Source organism: Rhinatrema bivittatum, chromosome 6, assembly GCF_901001135.1.
Source record: "Rhinatrema bivittatum chromosome 6, aRhiBiv1.1, whole genome shotgun sequence".
Taxonomy (NCBI): Eukaryota; Metazoa; Chordata; class Amphibia; order Gymnophiona; family Rhinatrematidae; genus Rhinatrema; species Rhinatrema bivittatum.
Genome location: NC_042620.1, coordinates 253,479,934 through 253,500,408, shown reverse-complemented (window position 1 = coordinate 253,500,408; position 20,475 = coordinate 253,479,934). Strand labels below are relative to the sequence as shown.

The 20,475-nt window shown below is 40.6% G+C and overlaps 1 protein-coding gene across 5 annotated transcripts in view; it reads left to right on the top strand.

Annotated features, from left to right (window-relative positions):
- FBRS (fibrosin) overlaps positions 1-20,475 on the top strand; it is a 274,396-nt gene that overhangs the window by 157,280 nt on the left and 96,641 nt on the right. For 4 of the 5 annotated variants that reach the window (XM_029606818.1, XM_029606819.1, XM_029606817.1 and 1 more), the window contains 5 exons: positions 356-570; positions 1,094-1,138; positions 1,895-1,990; positions 7,738-7,806; positions 8,263-8,292. In XM_029606818.1, the coding sequence (XP_029462678.1) occupies positions 356-570; positions 1,094-1,138; positions 1,895-1,990; positions 7,738-7,806; positions 8,263-8,292 (455 nt within the window). The remainder of the gene's footprint in view (positions 1-355; positions 571-1,093; positions 1,139-1,894; positions 1,991-7,737; positions 7,807-8,262; positions 8,293-20,475) is intronic. The other variant, XM_029606816.1, reaches the window with a different exon arrangement.

Here is a 20,475-nt window from a genome sequence, read left to right as displayed (position 1 = left end):
GGTATATTTCTTTGGTTTATCTTTCTTTGGTAGTTCTCACCTGCTGTGGGAAAAGGGAAAGGCTACATCACATGATACACACTGAAAATCAGAAGAAAACCAGGCTCTTGGTTATTTCCCTGCAGTTTTACTATGCAACTCTTTGGTTCAAATTGATGAAAGAATTAACAAATAAGCCAAAATGCCCTCTCTTGCATACTAGTAATCATTGCCCTTGAAATCGTAATACCCACTTCCTTTTGTTCTGTGATGCTCATCCCTATCCAGGGCACTTTGGAATTGTCCTCCACCCTGCACCCATCCATTCATCGCTCTGGGTCTCTGCTAAATCTCTTGTTTTGTATTTCCCCCACAGAACAAGAGCTGATTCGGCAGGACCTGAGCTCCCGCTTTCTGACGACGCAGGGCGGGGCTGAGATGAGCACCACCATCCGGCCCATGTTCCAGTTCCACCAGCACAACCACCAACACCAGCATACGCACCAGCACACCCACCAGCACTTCACCCCCTTCCCACCTTCCATTGTCCCAGCACCGGCACCCAACATGGTGCGTAACTCCTGTCAAAATGTGAGGATAAGTAGAACACACTATAAAGTCTATTAATGTTTTGCTACTGCTCAGGAGAGAGAAGAGAGACATTGGAGTTACAAGATGTGGTGAAGGAGGTTGGGGGAAGAATAAGAGAGGGGGAATGAGTGCCACTGGTGAGGGTGTCCTGCAGGATGCATGCATGTGATGGTGCTTAAGGTAGATAAGACGAGGTATTGTAGAATGGGAATGTCGTGGGGAGCAGGAAAGGTTGTTGATGGTGGCAGAATTTAGAAAGAAGGCCTTTAGGGGTGTCACTTTAGTGAGCCATGCTTTCCTCTGTTCATCTCCTCATTTTCTTGCATCATTTCCTGTTGTGGGTTCAGTGCTCTTCTCCCTGTGTTGGCTTCATTATACACTCCTGCATGCTCTTTTTTCCACTCATCCCCCAGGTCTGAGCTTCTCATTACCAATCTAATAATTGATTCATTCCATTTTTTAAAGTATTTACTCACAGCCTGGCTTCTGTGTTGTATTCATTTTTGCTTTCTTCTCTCTGCAGTTTGACAAATATCCTGGGAAGATCGATGGACTTTATAGGCAGAATGTGAGTATCCTTCATTGATAACTATATTCTCACAAACCCTGCCACATTACAGGGTATACAAGAGCTCCATGCTGTGGCACAGAGAACATAGTTATCTTGTGACCTTTGCTGTATAGTATTGTGGTATTAAAATGAAGAGTCTACTGTGGAGAAATAAAGGCTAGAGAAGACACTATCAATGGACTTAACTAGAAGAAAGAAGGTATTGTCAGTAGGGTTTCGTGGGCAACAAGATTTAAAAATGTTTAGAAAAGGACTCATACCAATATTCTTTCAGTGGGCTTTTGGATGAATTATATGTTTTATATAATTGTTACTATGATACAGTCTTATATTGTTTTATGTGATTTTGTGAGTGTATATTGTAAACTGTACTGAATGGTTTCTGGGCAATGCAGTATAGAAGATTATTAAAATAAATAAAGGGAATAACTATTTGACAGAAGAGTGAGGACTGTCTTGGGCCATTAGTATAACTCTATACACCTATCTTAACTAAATCGGTGACAAAGTTTGGTTAGAAGATTTACTTTTTATTAATACAGTGTTATATGCATGCTGCTAAAATTCTGGTTATACTTGTATTCTTGGATACTGATTATTATGTATAACTGCAATGACAATCCACATTTGGAAAGTTTAAAAGATTTTGTTCTTCCTGACTTGGCATTTTTCTCTAAAAGGCAATGAAATAAGCAGAAACTTTATTTGTATTTTGCTATAATCATGTTTTTCATTTCCTTCTTTCACGATTAGTTCTACACTGCTTTTTCTCCGTCTGTGTCTGGGATTCCTCCAGTTCTTCCTCCCACTGTTTCCTTTGGATCCCTGCAAGGAGCTTTTCAACCCAAGGTGAGCCATGACTATCTGGCACCCTTTCATTGGCTTCTAGGGAAGAGGAGCATGGTATAATTCGGGTCCATTAATTCTCTGCTAAGACATAGAATCATTCATATTTGTGGATCACATTTGATACATTTATCAACAGAATACTTCCAGAGCTTTCTAGTAGTATGTATGCATTTTGGAAGCAGCTTCATGTATATTGTTGTCTTGACTGCCAGTCACTTTTTCCTGACCATCAGACATCAGAGAAAGAAATGATTCTCTGTCGACAGGCATTCTTGTATTTTCTTGGAGAATTCAGGCATCTTTAAACAACAGTTATGAATTGTTTCAGATTGTAAAAATGCTTACCAACTCAGATATTTCATCTGATGAAAAAAAAATGCTAAATTCCAATCCTGAGCAAAGTCAACTATTTGCTGATTTCTTTTCAAAGAAGATAACAGATTTATGTAATAAATTTCCTACAAATGATGTACTGTGTTCATTATCAGGAGACTTGGCAAGGGCCAAATGGGATTCATTTTTTGCTGTCTCAAGTCTTGAAATCATTCAGATTATTGACAAAATGAACAATTCTAGTTGCCTGCTTAACCCATGTTCTATCGAAGTGTTTAAAAATATTATGGAGGATATTGGCTCTTTTATTGCCAATATTATCAATATGTCCTTATCTGAGGGAACTATACTAAATTCATTGAATCAGCTTTTGTCCGTATCTTATTTAAAGAAACCAGGGACAGATTATCAAGAATTGGCAAACTGCTGTCCCACCTTGTCCTTGTCTTCCCACACAAAAATGCTTGAGACTATTGTTTTGAAGCAGTTGAAATAATTTCTTGATGATCACGCTATATTTGATCACAGCAGTTTGGTTTCAGGAAGTAGTATAATACTGAAACCTTACTTAAGAACATAAGACTTTCCATACTGGGTCAGACCAAAGGTCCATCAAGCCCAATATCCTGTTTTCAACAGTGGTCAATCCAGGCTACAAGTACAAGGGGTAAATAGATTCCATGTTACTTCTCCCAGGAATAAGCAGTCAATTTCCCCCAAGTCCATCATAATAAATGTTTATGGACTTTTCCTCCAAAATCTTGTCCAAATGTTTTTCAAAGGCAGCTACACTAATAACTTTCACCACATTCTCTGGCAAAGAATTCAAAAGCTTAATTATGCATTGAGTAAATAATGATTTTCTCTTACCAGTTTTAAATGTATCACCTAGAAACTTTATTGTGTATCTCCTAATCTTTGTACTCTTTGGAAGAGTAAACAACTGATAAATGTTTACTCGTTCCACTCCACTTGTTATTTTATAGACCTCTATCATATTTCCCCTCAGCCATCTCTCCTCTAAGCTGAAGAGTCCTAACCTCTTTAGCCTTTCCTCATAGGGGAATCATTCCATCCCCTTTATCATTTTGGTTCCCTTCTAGGTACCTTTTCTAATTCTGCAGTATCTTTTTTGAGATGTGGTGACAAGAACTGCACACAATATTCAAGATGAGGTTACATCATGGAGCGATACAGAGGCATTATGATATTCTCTGTTTTATTCTTCATACCTTTCCTAATAATTCATAGCATTCTATTTGCTTTTTTGACTGCTGCTGCACACTGAGCAGAAGTTTTCAACTTATTATCAACGATGACACCTAGATCCTTTTCCTTAGTGGTGATTCGTAATGTAGAACCTTACATTGTGTAGTTATAATTTGGGTTACTCTTCCCTAAGTGCAGCAATTTGCACTTGCCTATATTAAATTTAATTTGCCATTTGCATGCCCAGTCTCTGTTTTGTACAGTCCTCTTGCAATTTCTCTCAATCTTCTTGTGATTTAACAACGTTGAATAATCTGATGTCATTGACAAATTTTATCCCCTCATTCGTTGTCCCCATTTCCAGGTAATTTATAAATATATTAAAAAGCAGTGGCCCCAGAACAGATCCCTGGGGCACTCCACAAATCACTTTTCTTCATTGGGAAGATTTACCATTTAGTCCTACTCTCTTTTTTTTCTATCTTTTAACCAGTTTGCAATCCACAATAGGACACACTACTCCCTGTCCCATGACTTTCTAATTTCCTAAGAAGCCTCTCATGAAGGACTTTGTCAAATGCTTTCTGGAAATCCAGATACACTATATCAACTGGCTCACCTTTATCCACCTTTTTGTTTATGCCCTGAAAAAAATATAGCAGATTGATTAGGCAAGACTCCCTTGGCTAAATCCTTGTTGGCTTTGTCCATGAATTTATGCCTACCTATATGTTCAGCAATTTTGTTCTTTGACTGTTTCTATCATTGGTCTGTAGTTTCCTGGATCACCCCTTGGTTTTACATTGGCAACGCTCCAGTCTTTAGGTACTATAGACAATTTTAATGATAGCTTACAAATTACTAATAGCAGGTCCTCAATTTCAATAATCAGTTTTTTCAGTACTCTGGGATGTACACCGTGTAGTCCAGGTGCTTTGCTATTCGTTGGTTTGTCAATATGCCCTTTCATCTACTTATACAATTCATTGTGGTTTGATAATGACATCAAATACATTATGATGCTGTGGCTTTTGACCCCATTAATCATCGAATCATGATTCATTGGTTGTCTGAAGTCGGGATCGGGGAGGTTTGTCTGACTTCTTTCTTACCGAATGCAGCAGGTGAAAACTGTCAATAATACTTCCTCTTGGCATTAGTTGCCTACTGGTGTCACTCAGGGTTCTGCCTTCTCAACCACTCTTTTTAATTTTTGACTCCATTGTGAAAGCTTTTTAGCTGGGCTCAGCTTAAATTATAAATTACACGCTGATGATATACAGTTTTTAAACCTATTACTTCTTCCTAGTCTACTATTTTTAAACTTTTGAGCATTTGTCTTCCAACGATTAAGCAATGGCATCCTCTTAACAGATTGGCTCTTAATATCAAAACCGATCTTATGCTGTTGAGTTGATTTCCAGCTATGGCTTTGCCTACAATTTTTTTGTTTGAGGGCTCTCAGCTGCCCATTAAAAGCCATGTTAGTAATTTAGAGGAACTAATAAACAGTGGCTTCTCCATGCGCTTGCATCTGTAATAAATCCTCGCATCAGAGTTCATGAAAATGTGCATGTTACGGGGATTAAAAGCATTTCTCAACCCCTCTGACTTTCGTACAGTCCTTCAAGCCTGAAATTTCTCCATGATGGATTATTGTAACTATATTTTTCTTGGCCTCCCAGCAAATTCTCTCAGAGCATTATAGATAGTGCAAAATTGTGCTACATGCCTTTTAACCAGTATTCCAGTCCAGGAACATATAGCTTCGGTTCTTATTGCTTTACATTGACTTCTGGTCCAATCCCGAAGTAAATTTTAAATTAATAAAACTCTTAGAGAATGGGGAGAGGAGCACTTTAGCCAGTGCCCCTTAAGAAATTGAACAAGGCAATATTTGTTCCACTATTATTTATTATTTCTAAGTGCTAATAGATGTACACAGCACTGTACAGGTACATATTAAAGATAGCCCATGCTCGATGGAGCTTACAATCTAGTCAAGACAAAAATAGATGACAAACAAGTCTATGGGAAGTATCTTAGGATTTAAAAGCAGCTTCAAAAAATGAGGTTTTAAACCAAATTTGAATGTAGCAATAGAGACAACAATTCACAGACTCAGAAAGTCTATTCCAAACAAACAGTGAAGCAAGCTGGAAAGCATGAAGTCAAGAGTTGGCAGTGGAGGAGAAGGGCACTCCATTTAACACCGTTCTTTCTTCAGAGTAGGTTCCATTTACCATTACATGCTGTCTCCTGTCAGTCAACCAGTCATTTTGTTCACTAGCCTGCTATGCTGGATGGTATCAAAAGCTGAACTAAAATCCAAGCAAATCACATCGAGTGCTCTTCCCTGATCCAATTCTCTAATCACCCAATCAAAAAAAATCAATCAGATTTGTCTGACAGGACCTTCCCCTGGTGAATTCATGCGGCCTCTGGTCCAGCAACCCAGTGGATTGTAGATAATTCACTATCCTTTCCTTCAGCAGAGTCTCCATTAATTTTCCCACCACCGAGGTAAGGCTAACTGGCCTGTAGTTTTCTGCTGCCACTCTTGTGAATCGAGACCACCACCATTCTTCTTCAATCTTGCAGCACTGCTCCCATTTCCAGGGATCTATTGAACAGAGATCCTTCAGTAGACCTGCCAGCAAATCTCTGAGCTCCCTCAGTATCCTGGGATATACGTCATCTGGCCCCATGGCCTTGTCCGTTTTCAGTTTTCCTAGCTCTTCTCATACATTCTCTTCTGTAAATGAAGTTTTGTCTACTCTACCTCTATCCACAGTCTTGTTAACTAGCGACAGTCCTTCTCCAGGGTCTTCTTTATTGAACACAGAACTGAAGTATTCTTTAATATTTTGGCCATTTCTTCGTCTCTCTCCACACATTGATCTTTGTCGCCTTTCAATTTCACTATATCACTTTGGACCTTTCTCTGATATATCTGAAAAATGTTTTGTCACCTCGCTTTACCTCTTTGACAATCCTTTCTTCCACCTGACTTTTTGTTTCCTTCATTTCTTTCTTCATCTCCCTCAGTTTCACCAGATATTCTTCCCTGTGTTCCTTTTTTTGGGAACCTTTATATTTCTTGAATGCTGTTCTTTTTGCTTTTCTCCTATGAGAACCAGATCGGTTTTTTATTTCTCTTACTTTTGTCATGATGTAAAAGCTTTGATTTCTAAATTTCTGTTGGCTGGAAAGAGAATTTCATTGCCAAATTAGAGGATCCTTACTTCCACTACAAGGGAGGAGTGGATAGCTATAGCATGGTTTCCTCTGGAAATGAATTCTTGGTCTGCAAAGTTTAAAATGAAACTGAACAGGTTGCATCAAGTGTAGGGCCCATTTGAAAACTTTTTCAACTGCAATGTAAGCACGTGTAGATGTCCCCAGAAACACATATCAAGGAAATAGCTGTACTCATCAGCTATTTCCTTGATATGTTGTCAATACATTTTGGTTATTTATTATCAGAAAGTTCATAAAAAAGAATAAAGCTATAAAACACAATAAGTTGCTTACTTGTAACTGATGTTATTTGTGGACATCAGGATAATTGACCATACGTTTTCACCTTCCTCCTTTTGGAGTTGGTTCTTTCAGCTATTATATAGCAATAAAAGGGAATTGTATGATTGTGGCTGAGCGGGAACCTGTGCACATGCCTGTGAAAAGCATTCTAAGCTTTTCCAGAGTTATCTAAGAAATACTCCATTTCAGTGCTATTGAAAGACATCACCCCTTTCTATGGCTGATTATCCTGCTATCTATAGACAACACAAATGAGCAACCAAGTTGAGTGATGAGATCCTGGTTAAGGCAGTAATGATGTATTGAGGAATGGGGTCCCATGGAAAGGTTTGTATGTACTGTGTTTATTGGCGTGAGAAGGGGAAGTAGAAGTGGCTGTTGGTATGAGCAATTGAATCGGGAGGTGGGGGGATAGAAAAGGAGTTGTATAGGTATGATTATTGGGATCCTGGGAGGGAAAGATGACCAGTATTGTTATTAGCAATGAAATGCTGGGATGGAGGGAGCTTTGTGTATTGGTGTGAGCAGTGGAATCCTGGTTTGTCCTAGTCTCCAAGGACAGGCAGGGTGGCAGTCCTCACATGGATGACAACATCCAGTGGGGCTTCTCACAAGTATTTGATTTTGTGAGCTTCTAACCTTTTCTTTTCTTTTCTTTAAAGAGCACAAACACGGATCTGCCTACCCGTTTAGGTGGTGTGCCACCTGGTTTACCACAGAAAGCACCCCAGGTATGCAGCAGTGGGAGATGCACCATGTCTAACTGCTGGGATGGGGAGCTGTGGGAGGTTTGTGGCACCTTTCACAACTATCCGTTTAGGTTTCAGGCAATGAGTTTGTTTTATTCTTGATGTATGATTCACTTTCCTCTGTGTGATCATGCTTGTGTGGCTGTATGTATTCTCTGTATCCCATCTATTTGCTTTCTCATCCTGTTTTTTTAATGATTTTATGTACAAGGTCTGCTGAGTGTGGGTGCTTGTGTTAGATTGGAATTGCTTTGTATTTAAATGCGTTTGCCTATCCCATGATCAGTTTTCTTGTCTGTGGTCAGAATGCAAAGCAAGCATGTATTTGGTGGTATATTCATTTAACTGTATTACTGGAGGAAGAGGGAGAGAGATATGTACATGGTAGGATCTCCTTTATAGTTCTTACAAATACGTGATATCAGTTCTCTTTTGCAGATCACAGATCCCTTCAGATCCACTTTAAGAGTAAGTAATATGGGGAGTGAGTGGGGGCTTTGGTTTTGTTGCTTTTAGAACATAAGTACATAAGAAATGCCATGCTTGGTCAGTCCAGTAGTTGACTGAGCTCAGCATTCTGTCTCCAACTGTCCAGGTCACTTGAGTCCCCAGCAGATCCCATTAGGAAAGTCTATTCCATATTGCTCAGTCCCAGAAGTAAGAGATGGCGATATCCATGTATATCCAGTTAATAATTATTTATGGACCTGTCCAAAAGTTTTTTTTAAACTCAGCTATTGTCACGGTTGTGAGCCCTTGTGCTGTGGCATGGTTGACACAGCCTAGTAGGTGTACCTATTAGGCCCATGCTGACAACTAGTGGACTTGCCCTTACTGGGACAAGGATGGAAGCTTTACCTATACTAGCCCTGTTCCCCACTGGTTGAGCCCTTGGGCGAGAGTTCCGTAAGGGCGGTCAGACGGTGTCAGGATTCAGGTAAAAGTCAGGGACTGGTAGCGGATAAACAGGTTTCAGGTTCTGGCCGGGGAGGGCTGTGAGGGAGAGTGTCCAGTTCCGTAGCAGAAATCAGTACCAGGCAGCAGGCAAGAGGGTAGTCTGAGTCCTTAACAGAGGTCAATACCGAGAGTCAGGCCAAGACAAACAAGATGAGGTAAAGACAGGCACAAAAGATCAGGACTAGGCAGGGCAGACAAGGCAAGGCAACCAAGGCAAGGCCAAGCTAGGCAAAACAGGATAACGAAGCAAGGAAATGGACAGCAAGACAAGGCACAAGAGACTAGCAACACACACTGCTAGGCAGGAGGACCTGTTGCTGAGGCAAGGAGAGGAGCACAGTGGGGTTTTAAATACACCGCCACATGACATCATCAGCAGGTGCCTCTGCTGGTCTTTCCCGCCATGGGTCCTTCAAAGGTCAGCATGCGCACCTAGGGTGCAGTGCCTGTAGAGTGGGGGAGGCTAGAGAATGGTACATTCCAGCAACAAAAGCGTTTTGGTGAGTGTGGCTGGTCACAGGGCATCCCAAGGCCGGCCAAATGTTGCTATACTGCTTGCCTTGACTGCATTCTCTGGTAATAAATATCATAGCTATGCAGTGACTGAAAGTATTCTTTCTTAAATTTGTTTCAAATCTGCTACTTGTTAGTTTCATGGAGTGTCCCCCAGTTCTAGTTCAGTTTAATAGAGTATAACAGTCCCCTATTAACTTGTTCCATGCCTCAATTTTATAAACCTTTATCATATTCCTCTCATGTCTCTTCTCCAAATTGAAGAGCTTTAGCCTGTTTAGCCTTTCTTCATAGAGAAGCTCTTTCATCCCTGTAATCATTTTTTATTGTAATCATGTTTGTTTTTTTATTCTTAATTACTTTTGGAATATTTCTATAATTGTTCTTTCACAATGAAAGTGTAATGTATGTTGGGTAGCTCAGTGAAACAAACTGACTTGAATGCATATTGATTTGTATTTTTTTAGACAAAATGTGAGAAAATGTGTGAAGATTTTTGTAAGGCATTTTATATCTTTTTGATATGTGGCAAACAGTACTCAAGGTGTGGTCACATCATAGATCTATACAAAGGTATTATAGTCCCAGTTTTCTTTTCTTTTCTAATCAATTCCTAACATTATATTTGATTTTTTGGCTAGGGATTTTAGTTCAGAATCAATAAGAATTACCTGCTATTTATTTATTCAGTTTTTATCTGTCTTCCTTAGAATTTGCTTAAAATGGAGAACAGTGTAAAACATTACCCCCTGTTTGATGTATTTCTCCTGTGTTTGATGTAAACCGATGTGATATGACAGGTCATGAATGTCGGTATAGAAAAAGAATAAATAAATAAAATAAATTTAGCAATCTTAAAATATAACACAATACAAAATCAGACCCCAAATTTTTTTTCCTGTGTGGTAACTCCTAATATGAAACTCAACATTGAATATGCATAGAAATATTTAACCCTATATGCATTACTTAGCACTTCTCCACATTACATTTCATCTACCATTTAAATACCCAGTTCCCCAGTGTGAGATTATCTTCTTGGAAGTCCTCACAGTCCACTAGAGCATTTTAATTATGACTAATTTTGTGTGATCTACAAATGGCTCACCTCACTCGTTGCTCCCTTTTCCAGATCATTTATGAATATGTAAATACTGGTTCTAATACGGATTCTTAGGGTACTCCATTAATCACTTCTCTCCATTGGAGAAAAAGTTTTCTAACTTTTAATTAGTTACCAATCCACAATAGAACCTACTCTCTTATCCCATGATGTTTTAATTTCCTGAGGAATCACTCATGTGGAAGTTTGTCATAGACCTTTTGACAGATACACTATATCGACCAGCTCACCCTTATCGGTATGTTTATTTACATCTTCAAAAAATTCTAATAGATTGGTAAGGCATGACTCTCTTTGCTAAAACCATATTGTTATTTTTTCAGTAAGTCATGTCTATCCAAATAGTGACATAGTAATTAATAACAGATAAAAGACCTGAATTATCCATCCAGTCTGTCCAGCAAAATGTTTAGGGTTGTAACTGCCTTTCCATGCAGGTTACCCCCATGCCTACTATTTAGGTTACCCCGTGTAGAAATGTTACAGATGAAGTTACCACAGATTATCCTGTTTCATCATTTTCATCCTCTAGCCATTAGGGAACCTCTGTATTTATCCCATGTCATTTGAACTTAATTGCTAGTAGTCCTACCTTCATCACCTCTTCTAGGAAGGCATTCATGCATCCACAACACATTTATGAAGGAATACTTCTGACATTGCTCCTGTCTCTACCCCCTTGGAGTTTCATATCATAAGCCCTAGTTCACAGCTTCTTTTCAATCAGAAAAAGTTTGATTCCTATAAATTAATAATATCTTTCAGGTATTTAAAAGTCTGTATCATATCTCTCCTGTTTCTCCTCTCTTCCAGGGTATACAAATTTAGGACCTCCATTCTCTTGTCATTCTTTTTATGCAAACGTCACACCAATTTGGTTGCCTTTCTCTGGCCCACTTCCATCCTCTCACTATTCATTTTGAGATATGGATTCCAGGTGAGGCCTCACCAATGAACTGTACAAGGGCACTGTCACTTCCTTTATCCTGCTAGTTTTGCACCTCTATATGCAGCCCTGCAACTCTCTGGCCTTAATCACTGCCTTGTCACATTGTTTCACTGCCTTGACCATCAAACACTATCACCCCAAAGTGCTTATCAGTCTTTCGCTGCCCCATCATATACAGCTCCCTTGGATTTCTGCACCCCAAATGTATGACTCTGCACTTCCTTGAACTGAATCCTTGCTGCCAACCTTCAACCACTCCTTAGGCTTTCCCAGATCACTTCTCATTCTTTGACCTTTTTCAGGTATGTCCACTGTGTTGCAGCTATTAGTGCCATCTACAAAAAGACAAACATTTTTCTTCTGCACCTCCACAATAATTTTCACCTAGATATTGAACAAAATTAACCCCAGAACCAATCATTATGACACTCACCCTTCTGTCCTCAGAGTAGGTTCCATTTGCCACTTCTTGCTGTCATCTGTCAGTTAACCAATTTGTAATCCTTTCCACTATCTTGGGACCCACTCCCAGACTTCTCATTTTATTCATGAGCTTCCTATGTGGGACCGTAATAAAGGCTTTGCTGAAATCCAAGTAAATCACATTGAGTACTTGTCCTTGATCTAATTCTGTAGTCACTCAATTAAAAAATAAATCTGTCAAATATGTTTTGACACAACCTTCCTCTGGTATAACTAGTTCGCTATCCTTTCCTTCAGCAACATTTTCTCATTCATTTTCCTGCCACCAAGATCAGGCTGACCAGCCTGGAGTTTCCTGGCTCTCTCAGTTACCATTTTTGTGAAGCAAGACCCACAACCACCTTCCTCTGATCTTGCAGCACAAACCCTGTCTCCAGGGATGTATTGAACATGTCCTTTAGCGGATCCTCCAGCACTTCTCTGAGCTCCGTTTAGTATTCTGGGATGGATCTCATTAGGCCCCATGACTTTGTCCACCTTTAGTTTTGCTAGTTCCTCTGAAACATTCTCATATGTAAAACAGACTAGTATTTACCTGGCACCCATACATACTATTGCCAACCAGCAATGGTCTTTCTTCAGTGTTTTCTTTAGTGACCACCAAACTAAAGTAATTGATTAGTATTTCTTCTTTTTCCACATCTTTCTCCACACATTGCTCTTGAATCCTTTCAATCTTATGATACCATCTCTGGTATAACTGAAAAATGTTTTGTCACCTTGCATTTTACCCCTTTGGCATTCCTTTCTTCCACTTGAGATTTTGCCATCCTGATTTCTTTCCTTGTCTTTTTCAGTTTTTGCAGATATTCTTCTTTGTGTTCCTTATTTTAGATCCTTTGTACTTTTTGAAAACTAATCTTTTTCTTAGTCTCTAGTCAGATGAATCCAGGACCAGTGGGTTATGCACCTCTACCATCAGATGGAGATGGAGCAAATCTGACATCACAGTATATAAAGTCCTGCAGTGACATCAGCCTGCCAGTATTCTCTGTCTCCAACAGATGTTGGCATATTCCCATCCAGCTAGAGCACCAACGTTTTCTGAGATTCGCAGTTTTGGGACGCCATTATCATAAGAACATAAGAAATTGCCATGCTGGGTCAGACCAAGGGTCCATCAAGCCCAGCATCCTGTTTCCAACAGAGGCCAAAACCAGGCCACAAGAACCTGGCAATTACCCAAACACTAAGAAGAACCCATGCTACTGATGCAATTAATAGCAGTGGCTATTCCCTAAGTATAATTGATTAATAGCCATTAATGGACTTCTCCTCCAAGAACTTATCCAAACCTTTTTTGAACCCAGCTGCACTAACCACCTCCTCTGGCACAAATTCCAGAGCTTTATTGTGCGTTGAGTGAAAAAGAATTTTCTCTGATTAGTCTTAAATGTGTTACTTGCTAACTTCATGGAATGCCCCCTAGTCCTTCTATTATTCGAAAGTGTAAATAACCGAGTCACATCTACTCGTTCAAGACCTCTCATGATCTTAAAGACCTCTATCATATCCCTCCTCGGCCGTCTCTTCTCCAAGCTGAACAGCCCTAACCTCTTCAGCCTTTCCTCATAGGGGAGGTGTTCCATTCCCCTTATCATTTTGGTTGCCCTTCTCTGTACCTTCTCCATCGCAACTATATCTTTTTTGAGATGGGGCGACCAGAATTGTACACAAATTATCAGTTTTGGGCACTGCCTTTTGGTCTGGCCACTGCACCCAGAACCTTTTCCAAGGTTATGGTGGTGGTGGCAGTAGAGTTGAGAAAGAATGGGATCCTGGTACACCTGTATTTGGATGACTGACTGATTCGGGCCAAGACTCCTGAAGTGAGCCACCTAGTGTCCCTCAAGATGATTTCCCTTTTGCAGGAGCTCAGCTAGGTGGTGAACATGGCCAAGAGCAGTTTTCAGCCTTCTCAGTCTCTAGAGTATCTCTGTGTTCAGTTCGACATGAAGCAGGGCAGGGTTTTCCTGCTGGAAGCTCGTATTCAGAAGTTGATGGCGTAGGTGTGTCTGTTGATGAACACCATACGCCCAACAGTTGGGTCGTAACTGCAGGTACTCGGTTTGATTGTAGCAACCCTGGAAGTGGTGCCATGGACAAGGGCGCATATGCTTCCACTTCAGCATTCCCTACTATCTCGTTGGAGCCCACAGTCTCAGGACTATTCGATTTGGCTCAACCTGCTGATGGAGGTCTGCTCTCAGCTACAGTGGTGGTTACAAGCGGATCATTTAAGAAAGGGAGTTTCCCTAAAATCACCGGACTGGTTAGTATGTCAGATGTGAGTCTCCAGGGATGGGGAGCTCACTTTCAGGAACTGACTGCGCTGGAGTTCAGAAGAGTCTCTCTGGAACATCAATTGGCTGGAAGCCTGGGCCGTCCGGTTGGTGTGCTTTAGGTTCAGCGGCAGATTACAGGGTCGAGCAGTCCAGATAATTTTTTATTTATTTATTTAATTTTATATACCGGCAACCGTTTGCACATCGTGCCGGTTTACAGATAACTTAAAACAAGGATATATATAGGCAAAGCCTTTACAAGGAACATTGTGTAACCTAGAACATAGTAACAGATCAATAACTAAATAAATAGGGGAGGGAGGGGAGGGGGTGGTCGAGGCAGGGGGGGGTGAAGACGGAAACGTGAGGAGAAAATATGTACAGGGAAACAATGAACAAGTGGTATGTACATAGGTTGTGTGCAATATTTGAATGTTGGACAATGCAACGATAGTGGCTTAAATCAATCAGCAGGGAGGAACCAAGAGCCAGCAAATGTCGCAGGACATAGACCAACTTACGGGATGGGCAGAAGTGCATCTTTAGGAGATCTCAGCCTGGCACATTGCAGAAAAAAGCAATGTGAGAGCAGACTTTCTTAGCAGGGAGAATCTGGACCCAGGATAATGGGTATTGTCAGACAAGCTGTTTCACCTGATAGTGGATCACTGGGGCCTTCCTTTTCTTTTTTTTTTTTTATAATTTAAGATTTTATTCATACACAGTAATGCAAGTATAATACAGGTATAACATAGTGTTGGAAGGCATAAAGTATTAACCGTCATACTACTATATATATAGGCACTATATACAACGTTGTGGCACACACAAAAGGCAGGTTAAAATTGCACCAATTATATAAGATTGTGGAACAAGAAAATAAAAAGAAGTAGAATTAAACATGGTCAGTTCCCAACACGTCTGCGCTGTGTCAATTATTATCTTTATATCCCCCAACCCCACCCCCCCACCCTTCCCTTAGTCACCTGATAATGTTATCAAGAATTCACTGCACCAATAACCATACAAATAGCAAAATTGTAAAATAAAGTGTCAGTGGTCTTCCGTAGAGTCACCAGAACCCTGTGGCGATTTTAAAAGCGTTGCTTGCCATGTTCGATAAGCTTGCCATGTCTTTCGAAACTTTCCAATCTGCTTGTGCTTTCGCGCCGTAATTTCTGCCAATACATAAATATTTGCCAGTTTATCTTGAACCGCTTCCAATGGGGGAATAATAGAGGTTTTCCAATTCCTGGCAATTTCAACTCTAACGGCAGTCAGTATATAAGAAAATACCTTGCTATCGTATTCTAAGGGGAAAAGCTGTACACCCAATAAGGCATAAGGCTGAATCATCAATTGTGCATGGAACATCTGGCCGACCCAGATCTCAACATCAAGCCACAATTTACGCAGAGGTGGACAATCCCACCAAATATGTAGATAACTGCCTATTGCAAGACATCCCCTCCAACATTTATCAGAAACTGTAGGTAACATTCTATGTAATCGGACTGGACAGTAGTGCCATTGATATAACAGTTTGTAGGCATTTTCTATCAATGAGGAAGCTATTAACCCTTTTCCCGTTTGGATAAATATCTTTTCCCATTCCTGTTGAGTAAACATTTTCTGTAAGTCCTTTCCCAAGCTCAGAGGGGTATAGGTTTGCTAAACAAGGCCTTTCCTAACAAACAATATAATGTGGATAGCAATCTGGTGGCATGGTCAGCTTTCTGACAAAGGACTTCAAAGTCGGATTTATCTTGTTGCAGTTGGCCCTGGAGCCCATATGTCTGTGCGAAATGTCGTAATTGCAGGTAAGGATAAATATCCATATCGGGTAAATCATATTTAATCTGCTCAGAAAGGGAGCAAATCTTTACCGGACCATAATTGTTCCCAGCTTCAAATATTCTTAGATTTCCATGCCCCAAATACCAAGCTATCATACTCTAGTGTGAAGGCAGTATTCACATATAAGTATGTGCTTCTATGATATATCCTATCCCCCACCAGAGAGTTACTGTATTTGATCCAAATAGCTATTGGGAGCGTCATAGATGGGGGAAGATGCTTCATAGGATCTACCTTCCAGGTCCTCCGTGGCTGCCATAATATACTAGAAATAGGAGTGTCGCCCAGAAGTTGCTGGCTAAAAAAAACACCAAGGTTTTATATTGTGTGTTCTGTGCCACTCCACTAGAGTTTTAAATTGTGCAGCTAGGTAATTTCGTTCTACATTGGGGACCCCCAGGCCTCCCTGACCCTATGATTATAGAGAACAGACCTTGCAATTCTAGGTCTTTTACCTCCCCAGATATAAAGCATGAGTCTCTTCTGCCATTTTCGAAGCTGTTGTTTCGGGACTGGATGGGAAGAGTCTGAAAGAGATATAATAATTTGGGCAGAATCGTCATTTTGATGGCCGCTATCCTTCCTAGCCAAGATATTCGATATCTGTTCCATTCTTCTAGATCACGGACTATTTTTAGCCATAGTGTATCATAATTTAGTTGAAATATATCATGGGTGACACTCAGGTATTCTCCCAGGTATTTAATCTGTTTGGAAGCCCATTTAAATTTGAATTTGGTCCGAAGGGTATGTGCTAAAGTAGGTGGTGTATTAATATTTAACATTTCAGATTTTTCCCAATTGATCCGGAACCCGGAAACCTTACTAAAATCTTCCATTGTGGACATCAGACTATGTAGGGAAGTCTCCGGCTCTGTGATAGTAAGCAGTACATCATCAGCAAAAAGCGACAACTTAGAAACAAAGTGTCCCACCATTATACCTTTAATACTCAAATTATTCCGCACCTTTGTAGCAAAAGGCTCCAGAAAAATAGCAAATAGGAGCGGCGACAAAGGGCAACCTTGCCGTGTGCCTCGTTTCACAGGGAAGGTGGAAGAGTACCCACCATTAACTTTTATACAGGCCAACGGCTCCCTATAAAGCTGTTGTAGCCATTGTAAGAAAGAGGGTCCAAAATTCATTTTCCTCAATAATGTAAATAAATATGGCCAGTGTACCATATCAAAAGCTTTCTCGGTGTCAACCGAGAGAGCCAATGAAGGTATTTTGTGTTTTTGCACGTGCCATATCAAGTCTAAAATTTTATGAACATTGTCGCTTGCCTGTCTCCCTGGGATAAAACCAGCTTGATCGGAGTGTATAATGGAAGCAATAAAACTGTTTAATCTTGTCGCTAAGATTTTGGCTAACAATTTTAAGTCTATGTTTATCAGAGAAATTGGTCGATAGGAACCACATAGGGTCGGGTCCTGTCCTGGTTTGGGTAGAACTGTTATTCCCGCTGTGTTAGCTATAGATGAAAGTGGGGTGCCATCCCTAAGGGCCTGGAAGTATTTGGCTAAAATGGGAGTTAACGAGGTGGTGAAGGCCTGATAGAAATGGCCTGTATAGCCATCGAGTCCTGGAGACTTCCCAGATTTCAGTGATTTTATAGCTATGGAAATTTTGGCCTCAGAGATTTCCCTATTCAGGACTGCTTGTTGTGCTTCCGTGAGGGTAGGGAGATTTAATGGCGACAAATAGCGATCAATGTCCTCTGTTTTTATTTCATTGTCCTCAGAATATAGATCCAAGAAAAATTGATGGAACCGTTGGCGTATGGATGTGCTATCCGTTAACATAGTACCAGTTTGGTGTTTCACCTTTACAATGATAAATTGGGCTTGTCTTTTTAAAGTAGAGGCCAACAGTTTCCCTGCTTTATTGTCCCCCTCAAAGTATCTTTGATTCGCCAGTTCTAATTGGTGGGCTATATGAGCGGTATCTAGCAATGCAATATTTATTAATTTATTTATTTGTGTTTTTCTATACCGGCATTCACGGCAGTTCGTATCATGTCGGTTTACATAAAACAAGGGGTGAGCAATACATTATAACGTACATAGCTAAAACGTAAGAGTATACATTACAAAAGTATAACAAGTGCGTAGAAGAAAAAGTTACAATAAAACGGGTTATTCTAACTGGGATTAGAGTTAGAGGAGAGATAAAAAGTTTAACAAGAAGTAAAACATTGTAGTGATTGGTTGGTATTGTATGACCTTGTATATGACCTTGTAGTGTATTTGTATATGACCTTGTAGTGTAGCCATTTGAGTTTTAATAGCCTTTGTGGCTTGTGTGGTCTTTTGGAGTTTCTCTAAGTCTTTAAGTCTAGACAATATGTGTTCTCACCGTGCGTTCCGTTACTTTTTTACATATGCCGCCCGTGCAATAAATTTACCCTGAAGGACTGCTTTTAAACAGTCCCATATGAGTACATAGTTCATCTCCCCGGTATTGTTTAAATCTAAATAATCTTTGATATCAGCTGCTACTTGAGCTACAAAGGCATCATCGTCAAGGAGAGAATCATTGAGTCTCCAGAACCTGAGACCCTTGTCATAATCTTGGATTCGCAAGGTAAACCAAATGTGGGGGAGTGATCGGACCATAGAATAGGTTCAGTATCTACCCCCATCACTCTCGGGAGTAGAGCTGTACTGCCCAAAAACATATCAAGGCGGGAGTAGCTATCATGGGGGTGTGAGAAAAATGTATAATTGCAAGACCTAGGATATCTAGATCTCCAAATATCACTGATCCCTAGGCTGTTCATACGTGCTTTCAGTTCTAACCGGGAAGCCTTGGAATCGGGACTCTGTCCTTTAGAATTATCTAAAGACGGATTAAGAGTCACATTGAAATCTCCTCCCAGTATCGAATGGCCCTCCATTTTAGTGGCTAATACGTGACCGATAAAAAATTTCTTTATGTACTGTGGGACCATAGACTGATAGCAAAGAATAGATATCTCCTCCAATGCATAGCTTTACCAATACATAACGACCATCTATAGCAGATTGAGTTTCCTGCAGCTCAAAATGCAAATCCTTATGGATCAAGATGCCCACTCCCGTATACTTAGAGGATGGTGATGCTGCTGCCCAGAACTGATGAGGATATTTATCTGATTTCATGAGTGCCAAAAATCGTTTTCTTAAATGTGTTTCTTGAAGAAACACTACCGTTGCTCCCATCCTATCCAGTTCCTTAAATAATAGACTCCTTTTTCTAGGGGTGTTGAGGCCCTTAACATTTAGAGAGAGAAATTTAAGTGTTGCCATAGATGCAAGTTATTCCCTGTATCGCATTGTCAAATATAATCCTCAACCTTCTACGAAACCATTGGTCGCCTATCAGGCTATTAACCACCCCCTCTGGAATTCCTAGATGGCGTACTACGAGCTGGTGAAGTACGAAAAACCACCCCCTTACAAAGTAGGTCCTCTGCACAGGATTATGATAGTCGTGACTAATCCCCTTCCCAACCCCCCACCCCCCTTGCCCTCTATCCCAGGATATCTTTCCTTTATCCCAAAGAAATATGGAGGAAGTCATGTCACGCTCCCTCCGTCTCCCTGAACCAGGTAGAATTAACATAGCATTATATTGCCATTTAAAACACACATAATATAAACTCGGAGCTCCTAATGGAATGGCTCCTGGTAAGTCATAACTAATCCAGCAAACTTAGCCTAATTCAGCACATGATAGAACTTGTACCGTCTTACTGATGTTTATGTTTGGAAAATCCAGCCAGCAGGCCGGTATTCACACAGGGTCACTGTCCTTACTAGACCCAGCAGATTGTCTCTGTAGCTGACGCCTGCCTTTCGATGCTCTTTGCCATCTGGGTGGATTTAGAAGGGTGGTAAAGGATTTGTTCACTGTGCTCCTTTCTGGCAAAATGATCTCTACAGGCATACCCGCCTCCTTCATCACGGCAGCTGCTTCTTCAACGTTAAAGATGCGGTGGGTAATCCCTTGCAGTGTAAATACCAAGCCACTGGGAAAGAGCCAGCGATATCGAACATTGGCCGCTGCTAGTTTCGTGGTAATACAGCGAAACTCTTGCCGCTTCCTGAGGGTGGCAGCGGAAAGATCTGCGTAGATAGAAATCTCACAACCTTCCCACATCCAAGATCGTTGTTTTCTGGCAGCTGCCAGTATCCTTTCCTTCTGGGCGAATGAGTGGTAGCACACCACGAGGTCTCGAGGTCTGTTTCCCAATTTAGGCCCCAGGGTTCTGTGGGCTCTGTCAATGTTAATGATCACATCTGATTGCCCCACAGGCGTTTCTCCACTTTCCAAGATAAATTTAGATATTTTGTTGACTACCTCTGTACAGTCTGCAAACTCAATCCATCCTGCAAAAATTCCAAAATGAGTGGGATCATAGCCAAAAGAGGAAGAACACCTCGATCTTCACACCAAGCATCAAACACTTGCCAAACCCATACATAGGCTAAGAAAGTGGA